This window comes from Brienomyrus brachyistius, unplaced genomic scaffold (genome assembly GCF_023856365.1).
Source record: "Brienomyrus brachyistius isolate T26 unplaced genomic scaffold, BBRACH_0.4 scaffold33, whole genome shotgun sequence".
NCBI classification, from domain to species: Eukaryota; Metazoa; Chordata; class Actinopteri; order Osteoglossiformes; family Mormyridae; genus Brienomyrus; species Brienomyrus brachyistius.
This window is the reverse complement of record NW_026042308.1, coordinates 3,985,575-4,008,282: the sequence shown is the minus strand read 5'-3', so window position 1 is coordinate 4,008,282 and position 22,708 is coordinate 3,985,575. Positions and strand designations below refer to the sequence as shown.

Below are 22,708 nucleotides of genomic sequence, written 5' to 3'. Positions count from 1 at the left end.
GGATGGGAAATCATGTCTGGTCTGGCAGTGATACATGAATATTGTTTGAAATGTGTAATATATATCATATATTTCTCCACATGGATTAATAAGTGGGTTTTATTTTGATAATCACAGCTATTGCTGTTTGTATAGCAGTAGCTAATCTTGACCACAGACTCTATAATGACTGAAGGTAGTGATGTCACTTTTTGTTTGTTACTACGTTTCCATTCCCATCCAGTCTGCCTTCTGATCACAGCACAGCATCCTAACCTGCTATAGAAACAGTGAGGGCTCTTTATCCACAGGGTGTATAAGTGGTATGTGAGTGTTATTGTCAGCAGGTGTGTTCATGTGATGGAGCCCAGAGCTGGGAGCTTCTGTATGACTGCTGTCTCTGGCTGCTCACTGGCGCCCTCTGCTGGCCTCAGCTGCACCTGGCTGAGGATGTGACGACACATCTAGTCCGGCAGAAATAGATAAACATTGTTTAAAATATAAAATGAATATGCAAACATGTCATTTATTTCCTCTCTTTTATCAACAAGGTTCCTTTTTAATCTAGTTTATATTAACTGAAGGTAGTGATGTAGTAAAAACAAAAAAGACAAGATTTCCACGACCATCCTTTGTGTAACAAATAACCAAAGATACAGCATCATGCAGAATGGTCCAGTTTTCATTAATAGTGGGAAAACCACTCATATTCGTTTCAGTTCTGGATGCTGTAGGAAGCATTTCTGTAAATACTGGGTGTGGTGCGTGACTCTTTGGGTTTGACCTCTGTGTCCATGAGCGGAAGGTTGCTGGTTCAGATCTCATTTTGAGTCCCCCCCCCCCCACCAAACACTGAATGCAATTTCAGTTCAGTTCAGTTTTATTTATATAGTGTGTTTTCACAACATTACATCATCACAAAGCACTTTACAGCATCCCTGCCCAAAGCCCCCAGTAAGCAAGTCAGAGGGGACAGTGGCAAGGAATATTACCCTAGAAAGAAGAATCCTTGGGAGGATCCAGACTGAAAGGGGGAGCCCATCCTCCAGGGGGCAGCAGAGGAAGTCAAATGATCAAGATGGCAAAGTCCTAATTCACATTATCCCAATCTTAACATTTCAGTCACAAAGCGGGGGGCAGGGAGGTGATGACAGGCAAGTGCTGGAGCTGCTTCAGATGGCAGGGAGAACAGTAGTACGGCAGCAGGGTAAACAGGGAAGATGTCACAGGCAGAAGGGTGAGCAGGCCGGAAGGACGTCACAGGTAGTGGAGACCTGCAGCAGGGTAGACAGGATATCTTAAAAATGTGGGGTCTCCAGGCAGCACAGCCAGGGGGAGTAGGAGAAATAAAATGTGCAGTTAGCCAAAGTAGGGGAGACTAGAGGCAGTGCAAACAGTTAGGTGAGTGCAGTATGTAAGCTCCGGCAGATATGGCAATGGCAGCATAAGTAGGAGGGAGAGGCAGGTGGGAACACAGGCATGGGGAGTCCCTGAATGTCAGCACTCCAAATCCACAAGGGGGTGTGAAGCTTCTTTAATCTGCACCGCTTCTGTTTATCAAGCTCGTCCAAAGTAAATTTCCTCATCGCCATCGTACATGAAGGTAAAACAGTTTCCAATCATTTAGATAGGTTTTCTCTGGCCTTTAGTGCTGTCCAGAAAGAAACAGATTTGCTCAAGAGAGTAAACCTTGGTCCTACCTACAGGGGTGCTGGAGTCCATGGAGGCCTGTGAGTCTTCCAAGTCATCAGCCAAACTCTCTACGTCCTCATGATCTTTATCAGAATCCAGTAAGTGCAGGTCCAGCTCAGACTCGGGATGTTCCGCTGCGGTGTGTCTACAGGTGGGTCAGTGCCGGGCTCAGCAGGTACGGAGTCACTCACCGCGCCGCCGCCAGCGGGCCCTGCTGCGTCCGGGCCGGGCTCCTCTGTCAGCCCGCTGTGTCAGCGGGAGCGGAGTCACTCACCGCGCCGCCGCCAGCAGGCCCTGCTGTGTCCGGGCCGGGCTCCTCTGCCAGCCCGCTGTGTCAGCGGGAGCGGAGTCACTCACCGCGCCGCCGCCAGCAGGCCCTGCTGCGTCCGGGCCGGGCTCCTCTGTCAGCCCGCTGTCTCAGCGGGAGCGGAGTCACTCACCGCGCCGCCGCCAGCAGGCCCTGCTGTGTCCGGGCCGGGCTCCTCTGCCAGCCCGCTGTGTCAGCGGGAGCGGAGTCACTCACCGCGCCGCCGCCAGCGGGCCCTGCTGCGTCCGGGCCGGGCTCCTCTGTCAGCCCGCCGTCTCAGTGGGACCGGAGTCACTCACCGCGCCGCCGCCAGCGGGCCCTGCTGCGTCCGGGCCGGGCTCCTCTGTCAGCCCGCCGTCTCAGCGGGAGCGGAGTCACTCACCGCGCCGCCGCCAGCAGGCCCTGCTGTGTCCGGGCCGGGCTCCTCTGCCAGCCCGCTGTGTCAGCGGGAGCGGAGTCACTCACCGCGCCGCCGCCAGCAGGCCCTGCTGCGTCCGGGCCGGGCTCCTCTGTCAGCCCGCTGTCTCAGCGGGAGCGGAGTCACTCACCGCGCCGCCGCCAGCAGGCCCTGCTGTGTCCGGGCCGGGCTCCTCTGCCAGCCCGCTGTGTCAGCGGGAGCGGAGTCACTCACCGCGCCGCCGCCAGCAGGCCCTGCTGCGTCCGGGCCGGGCTCCTCTGCCAGCCCGCTGTGTCAGCGGGAGCGGAGTCACTCACCGCGCTGCCGCCAGCAGGCCCTGCTGCGTCCGGGCCGGGCTCCTCTGTCAGCCCGCCGTCTCAGCGGGACCGGAGTCACTCACCACGCTGCCACCTGCAGGCCCTGCTGCGTCCGGGCCGGGCTCCTCTGCCAGCCCGCTGTCTCAGCGGGAGCGGAGTCACTCACCGCGCTGCCGCCAGCAGGCCCTGCTGCGTCCGGGCCGGGCTCCTCTGTCAGCCCGCTGTCTCAGCGGGAGCGGAGTCACTCACCGCGTTGCCACCAGCAGGCCCTGCTGCGTCCGGGCCGGGCTCCTCTGTCAGCCCGCTGTCTCAGCAGGAGCGGAGTCACTCACCGCGCCGCCGCCAGCAGGCCCTGCTGCGTCCGGGCCGGGCTCCTCTGCCAGCCCGCTGTGTCAGCGGGAGCGGAGTCACTCACCGCGCTGCCGCCAGCAGGCCCTGCTGCGTCCGGGCCGGGCTCCTCTGTCAGCCCGCCGTCTCAGCGGGACCGGAGTCACTCACCGCGCTGCCACCTGCAGGCCCTGCTGCGTCCGGGCCGGGCTCCTCTGCCAGCCCGCCGTCTCAGCGGGAGCGGAGTCACTCACCGCGCTGCCACCTGCAGGCCCTGCTGCGTCCGGGCCGGGCTCCTCTGCCAGCCCGCTGTCTCAGCGGGAGCGGAGTCACTCACCGCGCTGCCGCCAGCAGGCCCTGCTGCGTCCGGGCCGGGCTCCTCTGTCAGCCCGCTGTCTCAGCGGGAGCGGAGTCACTCACCGCGTTGCCACCAGCAGGCCCTGCTGCGTCCGGGCCGGGCTCCTCTGTCAGCCCGCTGTCTCAGTGGGAGCGGAGTCACTCACCGCGTTGCCACCTGCAGGCCCTGCTGCGTCCGGGCCGGGCTCCTCTGTCAGCCCGCTGTCTCAGCGGGAGCGGAGTCACTCACCGCGCCGCCGCCAGCAGGCCCTGCTGCGTCCGGCCCGGGCTCCTCTGTCAGCCCGCCATCCCGGCGTGGCTCGGGAGTGGGGGTGGGGGCAGTGACTACGGGCAGGGGGGGCTCGTCCTCCCGGTCCCCACGGTCTGAGTCCAAGTCCGTTACTACAGTATCGGCGCCCCCGCGGTGCTCGGTGTCCCGCACCATCGCCGGGGCCTCGCGCCCCTCCTCGCGCTCCCCGGGGGGAGCTCCCCTCGTGGGCAGGCCTGCCGCACATGCCCAAAACCACCGGCCGCGAGCAGACAGTCCTCCACCGAGACGGCGGGTCAGGCACACACTTAAAGCCGTGCCTGAGACTCAGACACGAAAAACTGAGTTGGGAAGCTCAAAATTCCCACCAGAAATCTGCACTTGAATGGCTGACATTCTGGCTGCTGACTCAGAGATAGAAGTTGGTGATGTGACAATACTGAACTTACAAGAATGGCAAACGCATGGTTACTGCAAGGGACAATGCTTGTGAAATTCTGTGCAATGTTTCTTTTTAACTGCTTCAGAATCTTTGGCTAGAAAGCTGAACTGAAAGCAAATCATGAATCCTTCTGTTATCTTGCTTTGTATGTAGCCTAAGCGCGTTTCCCCAGCAAAGATGATAATCTTAGTGACGTTAGTCACTGTCAGATATCGGCACCGGGATACTTGTCTGATTACGCTCATTACCGGTAATATCCTCATATCACCCAGACGTAATTGGTGATTTGACATGTTCCCAGGTATAAAAATACAGGGAGAGAAAGGATTTTACTCATGGGATCAGGAATCCAAGTGCCAGTTGCTGCTGCATTAGCTGCTGGGAATGTTCACATCTCCTCCTTTCAGTGATACGTGTCGAGTGTAGGGACACCTGGCAGAAAGATGGCTAAGGACTGCACTGGAAGCACTGGTCTGACTGTTATGGGAGGTTCACGTCCATCTTGCTGTTGTGTTCCTATATATTCCTGTATATTCTGTGATTTTTGGCTGTAGCTTCTACTTAATGTTTTTACCTTTAGTTTTGAGCAAAGATGCACTGACTCACAATTAGTGATCATATGACTGCAGCAGATTGTCAGAACACACAGAACACTCTGCAGACTATAATTCATTTTGAAGTGTAAGCTGTGCTGCTAATTATACTGAAAACAAATGCTTATTGTAATGCTTTGTATTTTACTAATGTGTAGGATGTGTATATGTCTGTGTCTTAAAGTGTTTTCTGTTTCAGGCTGAACAGCTGTGATCTCATAGATAAACACTGTGAAGTGCTGTCTTCAGCTCTACGATCAAACTATTCCCCCCTGAGAGAGCTGGACCTGAGTGACAATAACCTGAAGGATTCAGGAGTGAAGCTGCTCTCTACTGCACTAGGGGATTTACACTGTAAACTGGAGATATTGAGGTCAGTATTACTGGGTATTCCACACTGTAAACTGGGAATACTGAGGCCAGTATTGTGGGGTATTCCACACCGCAAACTGGAGATACTGAGGCCAGTATTACTGGATATTCCACACTGTAAACTGGGGATACTGAGGCCAGTATTGTGGGGCATTCCACACCGCAAACTGGAGATACTGAGGCCAGTATTACTGGATATTCCACACCGCAAACTGGAGATACTGAGGCCAGTATTACTGGATATTCCACACTGTAAACTGGGGATACTGAGGCCAGTATTGCTGGGTATTCCAAACCACAAACTGGAGATACTGAGGTCAGTAATATTGGGTATTCCACACTGTACGCTTTAGATACTGAGGTCAGTATTTCTGTGTATTCCACACTATAAAGAGGAGACAGTGAGCAATAAGCTAAGGGAAAGAGAGGAGGGGTCCTGCCTTGTCTTAGACACTAAACTGTAATTCTTGAATTATTTATTAGAGCATCACATTTATTTAATAATTATAATGGTGAGGTGATATTATTTATTGGGGAGTTTCTGTCTTTCTCTGCAGGCTGTCAGGCTGTAGAGTCACAGAAGAAGGCTGTTCTTCCCTGGCTTCAGCTCTGAAGTTAAACCCCTCACACCTGAGAGAGCTGGATCTTAGCTACAATCACCCAGGAGACTCAGGAGTGAAGCTGCTCTCTGCTGTACTGGAGGATCCCAGCTGTAAACTGGAGAAGCTGCAGTGAGTACAGAATATGCATTTTACACAAAAGTAACTGGACAGCAAGAAAACCCACAATGCCTTTCAGCAGTTACATAATAAACAAATACAAACAGCTTCTGTTTTCTTCTCCTACTTCCTTATATCCCACAATCTTATCAGCCCCCGATCCATGCTAAAAATAATTAAGCAGTGAAGCAGGAAACATCCATTCAACCATATTGTGATGTCCGCTGAGCGGAGGAGCAGGCAGACAGGGCAGTGGAGCCATGAAGACGAGCAAACGGGGTTTATTAAGGGCAGACGAGGAAACACGGCTCACAACATCAATGACAGATCTAGGGAAACAGACCTGAACACGGACTGAAATACACAAGACAAGCCGAAATAACAGGAAACAGCTGGTCACAATCGGGGCAGCAGACGTGGTTAATGAGGGGGCGTGGCACACGAGGATCACACGAGCTGGGCGTGACACATATAATCCATGCAAAACATTTGTGTTGGTTAGCAAAGTTAACAGCACTGTCACAGATAAACATGCTGACTTTAACGTGTTATGGACAAAAAAATAATGGACACCAAACAGAATCGGAATGATTGTTAAAATAATTTTTAATAATTTAATTGTTTTCTGAAAATCCATTATGTCATGGTCCCTATTCTCCTCATTTGAATACAGTGCTGCAGTGTAAAAAGTGGATTTAAAAGTGTTTAATCTTTTTAAGGGTGGAACGGTGTGAACTCACAAAGAAATGCTGTGAGGCACTGGCTTCAGCTCTCAGATCAAACTCCTCACCCCTGAGAGAGCTGGACCTGAGTGACAATGACCTGCAGGACTCAGGAGTGAAGCTGCTCTCTGCTGGACTGGGGGATTTACACTGCAAACTGGAGATACTGAGGTCAGTCTTACTGGGTATTCCACACTGTAAACTGGGGGTAGTGAGGTGAGTATTACTGGGTATTTCACACTGTAAACTAGAGATACTGAGGTCAGTATTACTGGGTATTCCACATTGTACGCTGGAAATACTAAGGTAGAAAATAACTAATGATTTCAAAATAAAGCAGGAGTATCTAAGTCTAGGGGTTGACTTAAAAAATAACATTAGACTCGCTACAGTAAGTGGAATGTCGCAAGTAAGACTGCATTGGAGGCTAAGGATGACATTAAAAGTTTCTTCCAATATTTTAATTCCAAAAGAGCTCTAAAAGCTGAAATCACTAATCTGCAGGATAGTAAGGGCCTTATAATTGAAAATGAAAACTGATATAGTAAATGAGTTTAATGATTATTTTACACGGGTGTTTACAGTAGAGGACATGCTTAACTTACCACCATTTAGTACAAATACAGTGTCGTATATAAACAATATACAGTCCCTCCACAATTATTGGCCCCCTTGTAAAGATTTGTAAAAAGAGTTAGACAAAAATCCACATTTTGGTGAAGCAGCTTCATCTCACACTGAAAAAATGAGAAAAATCCAACCTTTCATTGAAATTAATCTATTCAAAGAAAAACAAATCCTTCATCAAGAAATAATTATTTTCAACAAAAACACATGAGCCACGATTATTGGCAGCCCTGCTTTTAATACTCTGTACAGCCTCCCTTTGCCAGTATAACAGCACTGAGTCTCCTATGACATTTTATAAGGTTGGAGAATACAGAGCAGGGCATCTGAGACCATTCCTCTTTACAGAATCTCCCCAGATCGCCCAGGGTCCTCAGCCCTCTCTTGTGCACTCTCCTCTTCAGCTCAGCCCACAGGTTTTCAGTGGGGTTCAGGTCAGGGGACTGAGGTGGCCATGGCAGAAGCTTGATTCTGCGGTCAGCTGACCATTTTAATGTTTATTTGGACATGTGCTTAGGATCACCGTCCTGCTGGAAGATCCAATGAAGACCCAGTTTTTGTTTCCTGGCAGCAGCAGCCAAATTTTGATATAAAATGTCCTGGTATTTCATGGACCCCCTAGTGCCATGTACCCTAACGAGGTTTCCAGGGTTTTTGGAGGAAAATCAGCTTCACAACATCACAGAACCTCCACCATATCTTACAGCTGGGATAAGGTTCATTTCATTATAACCATCCTTTTTACGCCAAACCCACCTTGAATGTTTATTGCCAAAAGCTCCATTTTTGTTTCATCAGACAGTTGAATTTGATTCCAGTCAAACTTGTATAATATTTTGCAAACTCCTGGCACTAACCTTTTAAGTACCTAACAGAAAAAGCTTCTTTCTGTCACAACTTTCAAAACGTCTGTTAGCATGAAGGGGGCATCTGATGGTTTTTTGGAGACGTGGTAACCCCAAGATTTTACTTTGTCTGGTAATTGACTAACAGTCATCCTTGGGGATTTTTTGTCTCTCTTACGATCCTCCTCACTGTATGTGGGGGCAAAATAAACTTGGGTCCTCTTTCAGGCAGGTTTCTAACAGTTCCAGTTGATGTCCACTTTTTAATTACTGCCCTAACAGTAGAAATGGGCATTTTAAGGCGAGTAGATATTTTTTAATCCCCATTCCCTGACTTATGAAGGTCAGCACACTTCTCCCTCATTTGGTCTGTGTGTCTCTTATCTTTCCCATGTTGATGGATGACTAAGGGAATTTGGCCTCTGTGTCTCCTCATGTTTGTACCCCAGTTACTCAGGAAGTCATGGATTACAGCTTGAAGGTTCCTATTCAATCCAATCAACTCAAAGATGTATAATTTACATGGGAAACATGCTTCATTTACATTGTGTTCACTATAATTTGCAGGGCTGCCAATAATCGTGGCTCATGTGTTTTTGTTAAAAATAATTATTTCTTGATGAAGGATTTGATTTTTCTTCAAATAAATTTATTTTAAGTAAAGGTTGGATTTTTCCCATTTTTTCCGTGTGAGATGAAGCACCTTCACCAGAAGGTAGATTTTTTCTTACCCCTTGTACAAAGGGGTGCCAATAATTGCGGAGGGCATGTATGTATAACTGAGGCTGATGTGGTACAAAGCCTGGCTAAGCTCAAAATAAATAAATCACAGGGTCCTGATGGCATCTTACCTATAGTTTTAAAATAAATGAGGGTTATTATTAGCCAACCTTTAACTTTACTGTTTCCGAAATTCTTATCTGCACATGTGGTACCTTATGATTGGAAGTATGCTAATATAACACGCATATTCAAAAAAGGGGATAGATGTAATCCAGCAAACTATAGGCTAATTACTTTAACTTGCCTTTGATGTTGTCCCCCTCAAACAGCTCTTGCTTAAGCTCAAAGCTGCAGGGATTTTAGGAACTGTAGCATCTTGGATTGAAAACTGGTTAACAGACAGGAAGCAGCGGGTAGTTATTAGAGGCACAATGTCACAGTGGGCCTGTGTTCATAGTGGGATACCGCAGGGTTCAATTTTAGGACCACTATTGTTCGTATTTTACATTAACGATATTGACACCAATACATACAGTAAACTAGTTAAATTTGCAGACAACACCAAGGTGGATGATGTAGCAAATACTGATCTAGCAGCGGAGAGGCTACAATGGGATCTTGATTTAATTAGCGACTGGGCTGATACCTGGCAGATTAAATTAAATGTAGATAAATGTAAGGTAATCCATGCAGGGAGCAGAAATATAAAGTACAGATTTTTTATGGGTTCCACTGAAATAAAGTTAGCTGATTATGAGAAAGACCTCAGTGTGTATGTTGATGCTTCCATGTCCCACTCTCACCAGTGTGGGGAAGCAATTAAAAAGGCCAACAGGATGTTGGGTTGCATCTCTAGGTGTGTGGAGTTTAATTTAAATGAGGTGATGCTAAGATTATACAATTCCTTGGTAAGACCCCACCTAGAATATTGTTTTAATGTGAGAGGGGGATATAGGGCTGTCGAAGGAACAATCAGGTTCGCTTTGGTCCGTTCAGAAATATTTCTTAAAATATACACAAAAGTACGATATATTTCATAAGCATTGATAGGTAATCAGGGGCGTCATGGTGGTGCAGTGGTTAGCACTCTGCCTCACACCCAGGTTCGAGTCTCCGCCTGGGTCACATGTGTGTGGAGTTTGCATGTTCTCCCCATGTCGTCGTGGGGTTTCCTCCAGGTACTCCGGGTTCCCCCCACAGTCCAAAAACATACTGAGGCTAATTGGACTTGCTAAATTGCCCATAGGAATGCGTGTGTGAGTGCATGGTGTGTGAGTGTGCCCTGCGATGGGCTGGCCCCCATCCTGGGATGTTCCCTGCCTCGTGCCCATTGCTTCCGGTATAGGCTCTGGACCCCCTGCGACCCAGTAGGATAACTGGTTTGGAAAATGGATGGATGGATGGATGGATGATAGGTAATCCCACTAATTAATATGAAATTAAAAAGTAGCCACAAGCCATCTATACTCGGATGTGCTATAATCACCCACCTTCACACACGGACTGGGGAGCCCCTTTCAGTCCTGGCAGGAGACCAACACGTGATTCCTGAGAAGTGCCGGGCGATGCGCGCTCTATCCCACGGCTGATCTCCGGTCAGTGCTGAGCTCTCCCCCTTCCTTTATACTACATCTGCAGCGGTACGTGTGCGGACAGGGGGCGAGCTGGCCAGGGTCACCCCTCCCCTCAGGGAATGTGCTCTTTATTCTCCAATTCCTGTCCAGGTGAGGCTGCTTGTGATTGCGGTTACAAAGCATTTTGGGCAAGGCTTTCCCTTTTCCCCTGGGAGAGAAAAGATAAGCCTCCCTTTCCGCTGGGAAAGGCAAGATAGGTGTTCTAGCTCTTTATGTGAAAAACAAATTATATAAGTGATCAGTGAAAAAACATGTTTGCGCAGTTCACCTGTGGCACAACTATAATGTGGGTGAATCACGGTGGACGATGTAATTGAATCCCGGGGTGTTTAGTCCAAACACGATCAGAATCAATCCATACCTCAATCCCCTCATAGGTATGTCTGCTAGGTGGAGTTGAAGGTGCAGTATAATCCCGTTATAATGGAATATCTGCAGCAGGGTACGTGTGCGTGAGAGTGTCTGCGACAGGGTACGTGTGTGTGAGAGTGTCTGCGGCAGAGTATGTGTGTGTGAGAGTGTCTGTGGCAGGGTACGTGTCTGTGAGAGTGTCTGTGATACAGTACCCCACCCCCAATGCATTAGGTGACCTGCCCCACGCAGAGGCAGAGGGGAAAAGAACCACTCCCCCAAACTAGAGGCTAGTGGAAGTGGCAGGACTGGGGGGCGAGTGAAGTCAGTATTTAATGTGAGTCGTAGAGGGGAGAGGAAAAGAAAAGGAGAAAAATGCAAAGAAGGAAAAAAACAAAGATAGGATTTTATTTATATATGATGGTTGTGGGGGGCGGCATGGTGGTGCAGTGGTTAGCACTGTCGCCTCACACCTCTGGGACCCGGGTTCGAGTCTCCGCCTGGGTCACATGTGTGCGGAGTTTGCATGTTCTCCCCGTGTCGTCGTGGGGTTTCCTCCGGGTACTCCGGTTTCCCCCCACAGTCCAAAAACATGCTGAGGCTAATTGGAGTTGCTGAATTGCCCGTAGGTGTGCATGTGTGAGTGAATGGTGTGTGAGTGTGCCCTGCGATGGGCTGGCCCCCCATCCTGGGTTGTTCCCTGCCTCGTGCCCATTGATTCCGGGATAGGCTCCGGACCCCCCGCGACCCAATAGGATAAGCGGTTTGGAAAATGGATGGATGGATGATGGTTGTGGATGATAGGAGCCGTAATTGTCAAAAAGAAATTAGTGAATAAAAAATTATCACACATATACACTGCTCAAAAAAATTAAAGGAACACTTTGAAAACACATCAGATATCAATGGGGAAATAAATCATGCTGGATATCTATACTGATGTAGACTGGGTAATGTGTTAGGAATGAAAGGCTGCCACATCATTTGATGGAAATGAAATTATCAACCTACAGAGGGCTGAATTCAAAGACACCCCGAAAACCAAAGTGAAAAATGATGCGGCAGACTAGTCCATTTTGTTGAAATTTCATTACAGTAACTCAGAATCATACTCAGTAGTTTGTATGGTCCCCACGTGGTTGTATGCATGCTTGACAATGTCGGGGCATCGTCCTAATGAGACCACGGATGGTGTCCTGGGGGATCTCCTCTCAGATCTGGACCAGGGTATCACTGAGCTTCTGGACAGTCTGAGGTGCAACCTGGTGGCATCGGATGGATGAAACATAATGTCCCAGAGGTGCTCTATTGGATTTAGGTCAGGCGAGCATGGGGGGCAGTCAATGGTATCAATTTCTTCATCCTCCAGGAACTGCCTACATGCTCTTGCCACATGAGGCCGGGCATTGTCGTGCACCAGGAGGAACCCAGGACCCACTGCACCAGCATAGGGTCTGACAATGGGTTCAAGGATTTCATCCTGATACCTAATTGCTGTCAAGGTGCCGTTGTCTAGCCTGTAGAGGACTGTGCGTCCCTCCATTGAGCACAGGGTCCACTAGAGGACGTTGGGCCCTCAAGCCACCCTCATGAAGTCTGTCTCTGAGAACACAATCAGAAACATTCACACCAGTGGCCTGATGGAGGTCATTTTGTAGGGCTCCAGCAGTGTTCATCCTGTTCCTCCTTGTACAAAGGAGCAGATACCGGTCCTGCTGATGGGTTAAGGACCTTCTACAGCCCTGTCCAGCTCTCCTTGAGTATCTGCCTGTCTCCTGGAATCTCCTCCATACCCTTGAGACTGTGCTGGGAGACACAGCAAACCTTCTGGCAATGGCACGTATTGATGCGCCATCCTGGAGGAGTTGGACTACCTGTGCAACCTCTGTAGGGTCCAGGTATCATCTCATGCTACCAGTAGTGACACTGACCGTCGCCAAATGTAAAACTAGTGAACAAACTCTCAGAAAAGATGAGGAGGGAAAAATGCCAGTGGCCTCCACCTGTTAAACCATTCCTGGTTTGGGGGTCGTCTCATTGTTGCCCCTCTAGTTCACCTGTTGATAATTTCATTAGCACCAAAGCAGCTGAAACTGATTAACAACCCCCCCCCCCCCCCGCTACTTAACTGACCTGATAAATATCCCAGAAGTTTAATAGACTTGATGCTATACTCTGATTAAAAAGTGTTCCTTAAATTTTTTTGAGCAGTGTATATTAATACATAGATATGAATGTCCATACATACACAGACACACTTTCATACATATCTGTAATGATTGAAACATACAATACATGAATCAAACAGTAATAATAATCCAGCCATCCATCCATTTTCCAAACCGCTTATCCTACTGGGTCGCAGGGGGATCCGGAGCCTATCCCGGAAGCAATAGGCAAAAGTTAGGGAACAACCCAGGATGGGGGGACAGCCCATCACAGGGTACACTCACACACCAGTCACTCACGCATGCACACCTATGGGCAATTTAGCAACTCCAATTAGCCTCAGCATGTTTTTGGACTGTGGGGGGAAACCAGAGTACCCGGAGGAAACCCCACGATGACATGGGGAGAACATGCAAACTCCACACACATGTGACCCAGGCGGAGACTCGAACCCGGGTCCCAGAGGTGTTAGGCAACAGTGCTAACCACTGCACCACCATGCCGCCCCCAGCCAACATACAAACAACTAGAATTCCAGAAAAGTTCTTTAAATTTGAATGCAATAACAAATAAAACACTTTCAAATCACATGAGCCTATATTTTATTCACAACAGAACATAGATAATATAACAAATGTTCAAAATGGGAAATTGTAGACCTTTATCCAGTAAATGAGCTCATTTCAAATTTGATGCCTGCTACATGTCCCAAAAAAGTCTGTACAGGGACAACAAATGGCTGAAAAAGCAAGAAAGTTTAAAAAGATTCAGCTGGGAGAACATCTAGCAACTAATTAAGTTAATTGATATCAGGTCTGTAACCTGATTAGCATTAAAAGGGATGTCAGAGAGGCAGAGTCTCTCAGAAGTAAAGATGGGCAGAGCCTCTCCAATCTGTGTAAGAGTGAATAAAAATATTGTGGAATACTTTAAAAACAATGTTCCTCAACGTGAAATTGCAAAGGATTTGCAAATCTCATCATCTATCAAAAAAATTGAGAAAAACTGGAGATATCTCTGTGCGAAAGGGACAAGGCCGAAGACCTGTATTGGATGTCCGTGGTCTTCGGGCCCTCAGACGACTCTGCATCACTCATCGGCATGATTGTGTCAATGACATTACTAAATGGGCCCAGGAATACTTCCAGAAAGCACAGTCGGTAAACACAATCCACCGTGCCATCTGCAGATGCCAGCTAAAGCTCTATCATGCAAAAAGGAAGCCATATCTGAACATGGTCCAGAAGCGCCGTCGTGTCCTGTGGGCCAAGAATCATTTGAAATGGACTGTTTCAAAGAGGGAAAGTGTTCTATGGTCAGACGAGTCCAAATGTGACATTCTTGTTGGTAATGAAGGGCGCCGTGTCCTCCGGGCTAAAGAGGAGGGAGACCTTCCAGCGTGTTATCAGCGTTCAGTTCAGAAGCCAGCATCTCTGATGGTATGGGGGTGCATAAGTGCATACGGTATGGGCAGCTTGCATGTTTTGGAAGGAACTATGAATGCTGAAAGGTATATAAAGGTTTTAGAGCAACACATGCTCCCCTCCAGAGGACGTCTGTTTCAGGGAAGGCCTTGTGTATTTCAGCAGGACAATGCAAAACCACATACTGCAGCTATTACAACCACATGGCTTCGTCGGAGAAGAGCCCGGGTGCTGAATTGGCCTGTCTGCAGTCCAGATCTTTCACCTATAGAGAACATACAGTAATTATCTGTGACACCCATGGTGCACTGTGAGCAGGTATACAGGCCCACAGAGCATGCAGATAATTATCTGTGACACCCATGGTGCACTGTGAGCAGGTATACAGGCCAACAGAGCATGCAGATAATTACCTGTGACACCCGTTGTACACTGTGAGCAGGTATACAGGCCCACAGAGCATGCAGATAATTACCTGTGACACCCGTTGTACACTGTGAGCAGGTATACAGGCCCACAGAGCATGCAGATAATTATCTGTGACACCCATTGTACACTGTGAGCAGGTATACAGGCCCACAGAGCATGCAGATAATTATCTGTGACACCCATTGTACACTGTGAGCAGGTATCAGTACTGACTACTTTTTATATTGAGTCACATGTTTTATGTGAATTACTTTGAACTGAACTGAAGTTGCAGAATGTTGTCTCATCTGAGGAGGATTCCGTGTATTATGTGTGAGGTCCATTTTGGTTTTGATGCTGGATTCAGTTAGTAAATATTAGAAAAATTGCATATTCTCAACTCGTATTTATGGATGAAGTCTTTGAATGTCATGAAATGACTGTTACTGAGAAGGAGGTGGAGATGTGTAATCCCTTTCTGTCCCCGTGAGTGATAGTGAATGGTGATATTGTGAAGTAGGAAGTCCAGATTATTCCAGATTGGCGTGTATTTACAGGGTCTGAGAGCACAGTTAGTGATTTTAATGGCTTTCCTCTGTGCTGTCAGTGCTGTGGAAGTGGCAGCACTGTGTTGTTAAAGCAGTTTTGTTTCTTTAATGACATTTTGAGTAAGTGCATGTCTGAGATTTTTACAGTACAGCTGCTCCTGCTGTAACCATGAGCTGCTGTTACTGCTGTAGTGTGACCATTTAGTTAAGTCTTGCAGTTGATTTGCTAAGTAATAATTAAGAAAAATGAGCTTGTAATCCAACTTGAGATTTTTTTTCTGTAATGTGGAATGTTTGATTTTGTGTTTTTGTTTTTCCAGCAAAAATGTGACATTAATGAGTTAAGAGTTTGAAAGAATTTTTCTGAAATTATTCTGGACGAGTAATTTTATTTTTATTGATTTAAGTGGGAGACTCATCTATTGTTTTGAATAAGGGGGAGTAGTTGGGGGTAATCAAGTCAGACAGCCTGTGGGAGATGTAGATACCAAAGTACCGGATATTTCCAGTGTGAAATGGACCATCCTGATCGGCTGAATCCCAGGCATCTTCAGACAGTGAGAATATTATGGGTTTTTTTTCCAGTTTATTGTGCAGTTTGATAGATTTGAAAAGGTATTAATGAAATTTAAATTTCATATATTGAGCGTTTCATAAAAACACTGTAATGGCCGGTAACTGGAGGGCTGTGTTTGGTCTTTATCAGCTTTCAATAACACTGTAATGGCCGGTAACTGGAGGGCTGTGTTTGGTCTTTATCAGCTTTCAATAACACTGTAATGGCCGGTAACTGGAGGGCTGTGTTTGGTCTTTATCAGCTTTCAATAACACTGTAATGGCCGGTAACTGGAGGGCTGTGTTTGGTCTTTATCAGCTTTCAATAACACTGTAATGGCCTATAGATTTATGCAGGGTAACCATCCGGTCTGGCGATTGGTTGTTAGGCATTTGGTTGAGGACCTTATGGAGTTCTTCTGATGTTAATGGTGCATCAAGCAGAGGTGAAGATTTCAGGTGTAGGGAGTACAAATCCAGACCAAGATTTTGTTTCAACAAACCAGTTGAGTCTCTGTGACTGTGACTCTTTATATTCATCTGGTTGGTTGAAACAAAATCTTGGTCTGGATTTGTACTCTCTGGACCTGAACTCTCCACCTCTGGCATCAAGGGCATCTGCTGTTTCATTGGTTAATATGGGTAAGTCTAGATTATTTTTAAATGATTCTATATCAACTGGATCTGGTTCTTGTTCTGAGAAGTATAGGTTCTTATAAAATGTTCAAAAGATATTGTTAATTTTGCGTGATTATTGAAATATTTATTAGAGGAGTCACTTTTGCTTAAAAATAATGCTTGTAATGGTCAGGTGATCTTATTTATTGGGGATTTTTTTCCATCTTTCTGCAGGCTGTCAGGCTGTAGAGTCACAGAAGAAGGCTGTTCTTCCCTGGCTTCAGCTCTGAGGTCAAACCCCTCACACCTGAGAGAGCTGGACCTGAGCTACAATTACCCAGGAGACTCAGGAGTGAAGCTGCTCTCTGCTGTACTGGAGGATCCCAGCTGTAAACTGGAGAAGCTGAAGTGAGTACAGAGTGTGTGTCTGACACACTATAGATACTTATGCATGTATGTGAAGAAGAGGCACCAATTAATAAATGGATACAGCAGTACTATGTCATTCTGCTTCTCCTATAGTGTGGATCACGGGGGAGAGTGCAGGACCAGACCAGGCTTACAGAAATGTAAGTGTGTTTGCATGTTTTTATTAATAATACCATTAATATTATGTTATGGGTGTATTCACACAATTGTTGTGATGAGTGTGGCTTTTTGCACTGTGTAGATGGATTTCCATGTTTGTGTTTAGGTGAGTTTCATGTCATTTTAGACAACATCCAAACGAGAAACAAAAAATCATAATCATCTCCAAAGACACTATCAATTCATTTAATCGTTTTTAAAAATATTTTTTACAAATGCTTTATAGCTGCTTGTATTATCTTCGTGTTTGTGTGGGAGTGTAGGATGGTTAAATATATTCTGAATTAGATACACATGTTTAATTTCACAAAAAAAGAATCCTTTGCATTTGTTCTTTTTGCGGATGCAGTGAGTGTATGTGTTTTCTGTGTGAAATTCGTTAGTATTGTCCTAAGGAGGCACCTGTAGGCATTGAGACCGGACTCTCTCCTCAAGTGCAAAATGTGAATTTGCATTTTTACAGGGTGGTTCTGGAACCTCATTAATATTCATGAGAGAATATTACTGATTGGCCACTGAATCCCTTAAACCAGGGGAGCCCAAATCCAGTCCTGGAGGGCCAGAGTCCTGCGCATTTTTGGGTTTCCCCTCATTTAACACACCTGATTCATCTCCTTGTGCTAATAACCACACAGCTCTTGAGCTGAATTATTTATGGTGGAACAGGGAAAGAACTTTGCTACACAGGGCACCGGCCCCCCAGGACTGGATTTGGACACCCTTGCTTTAGGTAGAAGAAACAGGCAGCACAAGTCGATGTTAACTGGCCAATCAGGTAGTGCCCCTCTCATAAATATTAATCAGCCAGCCAATCGTGTAGGGCTTCACTCATGAATATTAAAAAGTTCTGCTGATCCACAGTGCCAAAAGAAATTAGCGCCCAGGGACACACTGGATGTGCGGCGGAAAATATCAAATTTCATTTCGGCGCCCATGTTAACAGATTAGAGCGGCCGCGTGCGTGCGCGAGATGCGGGGCTCACGCCTCGCGGCAGCGGCGCAGCATCTACAGTCACGCGCGCGGTAAGCGGTTCTCTATGGAAGCGTATTGCATTCATCTGGGAGAAATTAATTCTGTTTTTCCGAATTAATGAGATAATAATCTCGTTTTTCAGAGCAATATTTTTCTTAATTAATGAGAACCTTCCTGTTTTTTTATGATGCACGATCTGTGCCGGAATCATCGTTTATATCAGAATCCAGGTCCAAATGTTTATTAAATATCACTTTAAACATGTAATAATATTACTTAAATATTCTGTTATTGATGGCCATTTTTGAGCCGCATGCGCCGGAATTAGCGGTTTGAAGGAAAGACACTGACTTTAGTATTGATCTCTGGTGCCGTTTTGTGGTAAATATGCTTGTGATGAATATGTCTGAATTTCGCTGCTTTGTCATTTTTTAATTAAATTAATTAAGCTGTTAGTTTAGCTCGCGCCCCATTTTGGCGGCTCTTCCCGCCGCCGTCGCGCGCCCACTTTATGTTTCATAAACTTCAGTTCCCGCTTCGTTAGGGGAAGCTGTGCTGTTTTTATATCGTACAGAAACATAAAGTACAGGCGGCCTGATGGGATTAATGGCTCTTCCTCCTGCCTACAGACTCCTGCCAGCTGACGCTGGACCCCAACACAGCAAACAGACTCCTGTCTCTGTCAGGGGGGAACAGGAAGGTGACATGGGGGGCAGAGCGGCAGCCATATCCTGATCATCCAGAGAGATTTGACAGCTGCCCCCAAGTTCTGTGCAGAGAGAGTCTGACTGGCCGCTGTTACTGGGAGGCTGAGTGGGATGGAGATGCAGCCTGGATAGGAGTGACTTATAAAGGGATCAGGAGGAAAGGAGGGAGGGACTGTGGGCTTGGATACAATGACAAGTCATGGGGTCTGAGCTGTAATACTGTCAGTTACTCTGTCCGGCACAATAATAAAGAGACTCTCATACCCATAAAGCCCTCAGGCTCCCGCAGAGTAGGAGTGTATCTGGACTGGGGGGCTGGTGCTCTGTCCTTCTACAGAGTCTCCTCTGATGGACTGACCCCCCTGCACAGATTCACCTCCTCATTTACTGAGTCCCTCTATCCGGGGTTTTTGGTTTATAGAAACTCCTCCGTGTCACTGTGATGTGTTGCTGGTTCTCCTGCAAAAAGGTAAAATCACTGCTTTTTAACCTTTATAATCCTTTTTACTCTGAAATGTACAGAACTGTGCAAAAGTCTTAGGCAGGGAAAGAAAATGATGTTCAGATTATCCTCCTGTTGGTGTAAAACTATGATATGATGCCTGTCAAAGTGTGTCAGCTTCGCCATTTCAGAAGCTCTGCTAAAATCATCCTAGTATTTGCAGCGACCGTCCAGTGCAGCCATGTATTTTTTGACTTGGCCACTAGCAGACCTCATACAGCTAGTCAATCTGTCACTGACTTTTTAAACCAATATATTTAATGATTTAATTCAGCTGTTGGTGAAATTTAACAAGATCATGGAACGGCTGAGGTGCCCCTGAGGAGAAGTTTGGGAACTGAAGCGATGTTCATCTAGCCATCCAACTAGATATCAGTAACTTTTTAGAAAACAGAAGAAATTATTACTAGTTTTTATTGTGTTACTCTGAATTTGCACATGTTCTAATGTTAAATTGTCTTTTTTGTTATAAGCCAAAGTACACTTGATACCCAGATAAATAGCTTTAAACATTTCTTTGGGCTGCCTAAGAATTTTGCACAGGACTGTATGTTTGACAGAAAATAAATGACTGTGTTCAGTGAGCTGAATAACATGAAAAATATAGTTTAATAGTTTATCTCTCTGACTAAAATGTAACTAAATGTAATCCTGATTGGGGGGGGGGCTTTCCCCCTCCCCTGTATATGTACATTTTATATATTTATGTCCATTTACTGTATTCCCTCCCTGTACAGTGACAATAAAGGCTTTCTGTTCTGTCCTATTAATTTCCTGCTTCAGCGTCACCCAAAGCATAACTGAGTAACATAATGAAACCACAGTCTGCTGGATTAAGTTAAATTCACTGTATTACTGCAGCTGAACATAACTGACACAATGACACTCAATCAATGTATATAATAATCATTTAACTGGAGACATAACAGACTGAAAAAAACTGGAAAATATGATTATGTCCTGTTACTATTCTGCTTCAGTGGATTAAAGTAAATAAAATTATTATACTACGGGACCGTTGAATGCTTGAATCTGATTGGCTGACGAACGTTCTGAGGTGTGCAATTATTTTCAGATAAACGCACGGCGAACGTAGTTCCAGGTAGCTCTCTTGACCGCATTACAGTTCCATATCACTTCGCATAGTTAACTGTAATAACGGAAATTAGCATACAGTACCTATACAGCACACAGGACTAACAAAAACAACAACATGACAGACAATTTTCCGAAAGTAAATTTTAATATTTACGGTGAATATGAAACTTTCAACAACTGGGCTGCAGCAGTATTAGTTAGCCTAGTGTACCAACTTAAAGGCTACACATGACATTTCTCACTAGCGAGGTAATAACAGCGCTACATCTTAAAGCAGACTTACAGTTTAGAGACGTTGCTTCAGAACACTGTTGAGGGACACACAGAGGTAGCCTAATTCATACAAGCTCTCTCTCTAAGAACATAAGAACTATACAAACAAGAGGAGGCCATTCGGCCCATCAAGCTCGCTTGGGGAGAACTAAACTAATAGCTCAGAGTCGTTAAAATCTTATCTAGCTCTGATTTAAAGGAACCCAAGGATTCAGCTTGCACTACATTATCAGGAAGGCTATTCCATACTCTGACTACACGCTGTGTAAAGAAGTGCTTCCTTAAATCCAGCTTGAAATGTTCTCCCGCTAATTTCCACCTATGGCCACGAGTTCGTGTATTTAAACTAATGCTGAAGTAACTATTTGGTTGAACAACATCCAAACCTGTTAGAATCTTATATACCTGGATCATGTCCCCCCTCAGTCTCCTTTGCTTGAGACTGAACAGATTTAGCTCAAGTAACCGTTCCTCGTATGACATTCCTCTAAGACCAGGAATCATTTTTGTGGCCCTACGCTGCACCTTTTCTAAGGCCACAATGTCCTTTTTAAGATATGGTGACCAAACCTGCACACAATATTCTAGGTGAGGTCTCACCAAGGAATTGTATAATCTTAGCATTACCTCCCTTGACTTAAACTCCACACACCTGGAGATATACCCCAACATCCTATTGGCCTTTTTTATTGCTTCCCCACACTGGCGAGAATGGGACATGGAAGCATCAACATACACACCAAGGTCTTTCTCATGATCAGCTACCTTTATTTCAGTGACACCCATGAAATACCTGTACTTTATATTTCTGCTCCCTAGATGGAGTACCTTACATTTATCGACGTTAAATTTCATCTGCCAGGTATCGGCCCAGTCACTAATTAAATCAAGATCCCGCTGTAGCTGCTGAGCCACTAATTCAGTATCTGCTACACCACCCACCTTGGTGTCATCTGCAAATTTCACCAGTTTACTGTATATATTGGTATCCATATCATTTATGTAAATTAGGAACAATAGTGGTCCTAAAATCGAACCCTGCGGTACCCCACTATGAACGCAAGCCCACTGTGACATTGTGCCTCTTATAACTACTCGCTGTTTCCTATCTGTTAACCAGTTATCAATCCAGGTCGCTACGGTACCTAAAATACCTGTCGCTTTGAGTTTAAGTAGGAGCCTCTTGTGGGGGACAACATCAAAAGCCTTTTGGAAATCTAAGTAGATGACATCATAGGCCTTCTTATCATCAACTTCCTGAGTAGCTTCCTCAAAAAACTCCAACAGATTTGTTAAACAGGATCTACCTCTCCTAAATCCATGCTGGCTATCCCGCAAAATGTTATTGGAGTCCAGGTAATCTACCATTTTCTCTTTGATTATAGCCTCCATAACTTTACCAGTTATACAAGTTAGACTGATTGGCCTATAGTTAGACAAATTACTTCTATCCCCTTTTTTGAAAATAGGCGTTATGAAGGCGTGCTTCCAATCAGAAGGTACCACACCTTCAGATAAGGATTTTTGAAACAGTAAAGTTAAGGGTCGGCAAATAATATCCCTCATCTCTTTTAACACTATAGGTAAGATGCCATCAGGGCCCTGTGATTTATTTATTTTGAGCTTAGCTAGGCTTTGCAAAACATCTGCTTCAGTTATATATATATTAGCTATAGACAATGCTGGATAGGTAATAACTGGTAAATTACTAAGGTCCTCAACAGTGAATACCCGTGCAAAACTATCATTGAACTCATTTACTATATACTCTCTCTCTGTTTCTCTTTCTCTGTGTCTCTGTCTCTCTCGCTCTCTTTCTAATAACTTCATTATTAACTGCATTAGTCTGCTATCAACGGCTCAAGCCTCCATTGCCAGCTTTAAAATGACTTTTTGGAACTAGCAAAAGAGTCGTTGGATGAGATGCGGAAGAAATAATCCTACTCACAATAGCGATTTAAGTAGAAAAACCGGATGAATCCCTTGAAATATATAATCTGATCGATGTGTTGAGGTGTGGCAACCGTAGTATAAGCGGAATAATTGACTCCGGACCATTGAATTATTAGAAAATAATGCACACCTCCGCTTCGCGTCGTGGCCGCATTACCACCTCGGGTGTGCATTGTTTTCTAATAATTCACGCAGGAAACGCAGGAAAGTTTCAAGATGGCGCTGGAGTGACGGCAGCCTT

The 22,708-nt window shown here is 45.9% G+C and overlaps 2 protein-coding genes across 5 annotated transcripts in view; both read left to right on the top strand.

Moving 5' to 3' along the window:
- LOC125721415 (NACHT, LRR and PYD domains-containing protein 3-like) overlaps window positions 1-22,708 on the top strand; it is a 145,919-nt gene that overhangs the window by 19,715 nt on the left and 103,496 nt on the right. Inside the window, exons 7-12 of one of the 4 annotated variants that reach the window (XM_048997305.1) lie at window positions 4,858-5,031; window positions 5,588-5,761; window positions 6,469-6,642; window positions 16,608-16,781; window positions 16,896-16,942; window positions 18,564-18,634. In XM_048997305.1, the coding sequence (XP_048853262.1) occupies window positions 4,858-5,031; window positions 5,588-5,761; window positions 6,469-6,642; window positions 16,608-16,781; window positions 16,896-16,942; window positions 18,564-18,634 (814 nt within the window). Of the gene's footprint in view, window positions 1-4,857; window positions 5,032-5,587; window positions 5,762-6,468; window positions 6,643-16,607; window positions 16,782-16,895; window positions 16,943-18,563; window positions 19,914-22,708 lie in introns of those variants that run through there. The other 3 variants (XM_048997306.1, XM_048997307.1, XM_048997308.1) reach the window with 3 other exon arrangements.
- On the top strand, window positions 3-3,747 carry LOC125721440 (apomucin-like). The gene is made up of 2 exons (XM_048997347.1): window positions 3-1,846; window positions 3,009-3,747. Exons 1-2 carry the CDS (start codon window positions 1,798-1,800, stop codon window positions 3,698-3,700), a joined length of 741 nt encoding a protein of 246 aa, XP_048853304.1. The 5' UTR covers window positions 3-1,797; the 3' UTR covers window positions 3,701-3,747.

Bases quoted from the DNA above. Each gene is read 5' to 3' on its own strand.
- LOC125721440 (XM_048997347.1), top strand. From the start codon at position 1,798: ATGTTCCGCTGCGGTGTGTCTACAGGTGGGTCAGTGCCGGGCTCAGCA. The intron at 1,847-3,008 runs GTACGGAGTCAC...CTGTCTCAGCAG, and splicing joins GTCAGTGCCGGGCTCAGCAG to GAGCGGAGTCACTCACCGCG.